At 60.3% G+C, this 3,034-nt stretch overlaps 1 protein-coding gene across 1 annotated transcript; it reads left to right on the forward strand.

Annotated features, from left to right (window-relative positions):
- The first annotated feature begins 639 nt into the window (after nucleotides 1-639).
- On the forward strand, nucleotides 640-1,921 carry LOC113224479 (double homeobox protein 4C-like). The gene is given in 3 exon segments (XM_026453642.1): nucleotides 640-1,132; nucleotides 1,135-1,421; nucleotides 1,424-1,921. Coding segments are annotated over 3 exon segments (1,278 nt in total).
- The last annotated feature ends 1,113 nt before the right edge of the window (nucleotides 1,922-3,034 follow it).

Here is a 3,034-nt window from a genome sequence, read left to right on the forward strand (position 1 = left end):
CGTCGTCAGGCCATGAGGCCGGGGATGCAGCTTTTCTCCGGGGTGTCGCCCTGCTCTTCTGCGTGGAAGTGAACGCGACCCACACCCCTGCGTGTGTGAGACTCCCACGGCCACGGCGACATCCACCCACGGGCTTGGCCTCCTTCACGGAGAGAGGGCCCGGAAATCTCAAGACTCTCACGGAGGTTCAGTTTCACGCTCCACTCCACCCTTCCAGGCTGGCTTCTCCCCGCTGAAGATGCCTGCGCAGCCCCGCGAGCGGCTTCCGGTCCCCGCAGAATCCCCGGAGAGGCCCAGAGAGCCAGACCCCGAAGCCCGCTCCCCGCCCCTCCACCCTCCCCGCTCCCCTCCCCACCCACTCCCCCCTTCTGGGGCTTCTCCGGCCCCACCCATACCCAGGACACAGCGCCCTGGGCCCTGTGCTTCCTGGCTTCCGGGGTCGGGCTGACCCAGGCTTCCCCCCACCCCCACATTCCTGAAGGGGTGGAGCCTGTGGGCCTTTATAAGGGCCGCTGGCCCTCTGGGCCGGCCTCCTGGCTGCACCTGCGCGCCCTGCACAGGCCGACTGAGGGGCACGGGAGCCCGCCAGCCGCTCTCTGCCCGTGTCCGTCAGCGAAATTCCGGCCAGGTCTCCCCGCAATGGCTCTCCCGACACCTGCCGAGGGCGCCCTCCCGGCGGAAGCCCGAGGACGAGGACGGCGAAGGAGACTCGTTTGGACCCCGAGCCAAAGGGAGGCCCTGCGAGCCTGCTTTGAGCGGAACCCCGACCCGGGCATCGCCACCAGGGAAGAGCTGGCCCAGGCCATCGGCATTCCGGAGCCCAGGGTCCAGATTTGGTTTCAGAACGAGAGATCGCGCCAGCTGAGGCAGCACCGGCGGGAATCTCGGCCCTGGCCCGGGAAACGCGGCCCGCAAGAAGCCAGGCGAAAGCGGACCGCCGTCACCGGGTCCCAGACCGCCCTGCTCCTGCGAGCCTTCAAGCAGGATCGCTTTCCGGGAATCGCCACCCGGGAAGAACTGTCCAGAGAGACGGGCCTCCCGGAGTCCCGGATTCAGATTTGGTTTCAGAACCGGAGGGCCAGGCACCCAGGCCAGGGTGGCGGGGCACCGGGGCACGCAGGTGGACCCTGCAACCCGCCCCCGGTGGGTGTCGCCCCGCTGCTCCCTCGCCGGTCGCCACCATCACCCACACTGGGGCGTGGGGAACGGGGCTTCCCGCACCCCACACGCCCTGCGCGCCGTGGACTCTCCCACAGGGGGCTTTCGTGAGCCAGGGAGCGGGGGCCGTCGCCCCGCTCCAGCCCAGCCAGGCTGGGCAGGCAGCAGGGCTCTCCCTGCCTGCCCCGGCGGGCGGGGATTGGGATTCTTCGTACCCTGCCCTGGCTACACCGGAAGGGGCGCTCTCCCACCCTCAGACGCCCGGGGGTGGCCTCCGCGCCCGAGCCAATGCCAGGGGGATCTGGATCCGCAGCACCAGAGCCTGCCGGGCCCTTGCTGGGTGGGACAGCCTGGGCCCCCTCGAGCTGAGCTGCAGGGCCAGGGTGTGCCTGCGCCACCCACGTCCCAGGGGAGGCCGTGGTGTGGCTGGGGCCAGGGGCCCCAGGTCGCCGGGGCGGCTTGGGAGGCCCAAGTCGGGGCAGCTCCACCTCCGGGACCCGCGCCCCAGGAGGCCTTCGCGTGCCAGGGGCAGATGCAAGCCATTCGGGCGCCCTCCCCGCCGCTCCAGGAGCCTGGGCGCTCGTCTGCACTCCCCTCCAGCCTGCTGGATGAGCTCCTGGGGACCCCCGAGTTTCTGCAGCAGGCGCAGCCTTTCCTAGAAACGGAGGCCCCCACCGAGCTGCAGGACGTGGGAAAGCCCGCTCTGCTGGAACCGCTACTCCTCAGCGAGGAGGAATACCGGGCTCTGCTGGAGGAGCTTTAGGACGCCGGGTTGGGACGGGATCGGGGGCGGGGTGGTGGCCTCCCTTTCGTGGTGAGCACCTGGCTCGCTGTGGAGAGGCCTGTTTTCCCTCTGGGCTGACCAGCCTGGCATTCCTGCCTTCCAGATCTGGGCCCGGCGGCAGCGGAGGCGGCGGCAGCGACTGTCTCCTAACAAAATAAAAACAAAATGTGCTGGAGTCCATATCCAAGCCCACCGTCAATTTTGACATGTGGATCTTCTATTTTTATATTCCGCCTCTCTTGTCTAAGTGCCAAATGACACTCCCATTTTGTGTAACTACTTCCACCTTTATCTGGCTTCTCTTTCTTTATGTATTAAGAATCACGTTTCATAGAGTTCTGAGAAAATAAATAAATACATCAGCTGTGTGCCGTGGCTCATGTCTATAATCTCATTGCTTAAGAAGGCTAACATAATGATTGCTTGAGACCATCAGTTTGAGACCAGCTTTGGCCACATAATGAGATCCTATCTCTACAAAAATAAAAAAAAAAATAAAACATTAGCCGCACATGGCACACCTGTAGTCCCAGCTACTCAGGTGGTGGAAGCCTGAGGATTGGTTTGACCCTGGAAGGTTGAGACTGCAGTGAGCTGTGATCATACCACTACATTTTGGCCTGGGTGACACAGTGAAACTCTATTTCTAAGTAAGTAAGTAACTAACTAACTAACTAAATTAATTAATTAATTAATTATATTAAATAAAAACAGGTGGAAGCTTCCCAAGACTTTGATGCAGAAACAGGTTGCCCTGAACCAATTAAAAATCAATATCTAAAAACTGGAAAGAAACGAAAGAAGAAAGTTGCATTATTTCTGTAAAGTATGAGGCCATTACAAATTTTACTTTCTCTAGGACATTTTCTCAGTTGTGTCAACTGAAGTCCACTTCACAGAATGACTTCATCTCCTGAGCACGTTGGAGAACGATGATTAAAGAGACTTCCTGGCACTCCCGATACTTTTAGTGTCGCATGGAAGAACCAAGATTCATCTGTGTGAAATAGGTGGTATTACAGCGGAAGACATTGGTTTGTTCTTTCACGAACGTCATCGGAACATTTCCCTACTGACTAGCGTTACTTCAGA

The sequence above is a fragment of the Piliocolobus tephrosceles genome, unplaced genomic scaffold, assembly GCF_002776525.5.
Source record: "Piliocolobus tephrosceles isolate RC106 unplaced genomic scaffold, ASM277652v3 unscaffolded_44912, whole genome shotgun sequence".
In the NCBI taxonomy this organism is placed as follows: domain Eukaryota; kingdom Metazoa; phylum Chordata; class Mammalia; order Primates; family Cercopithecidae; genus Piliocolobus; species Piliocolobus tephrosceles.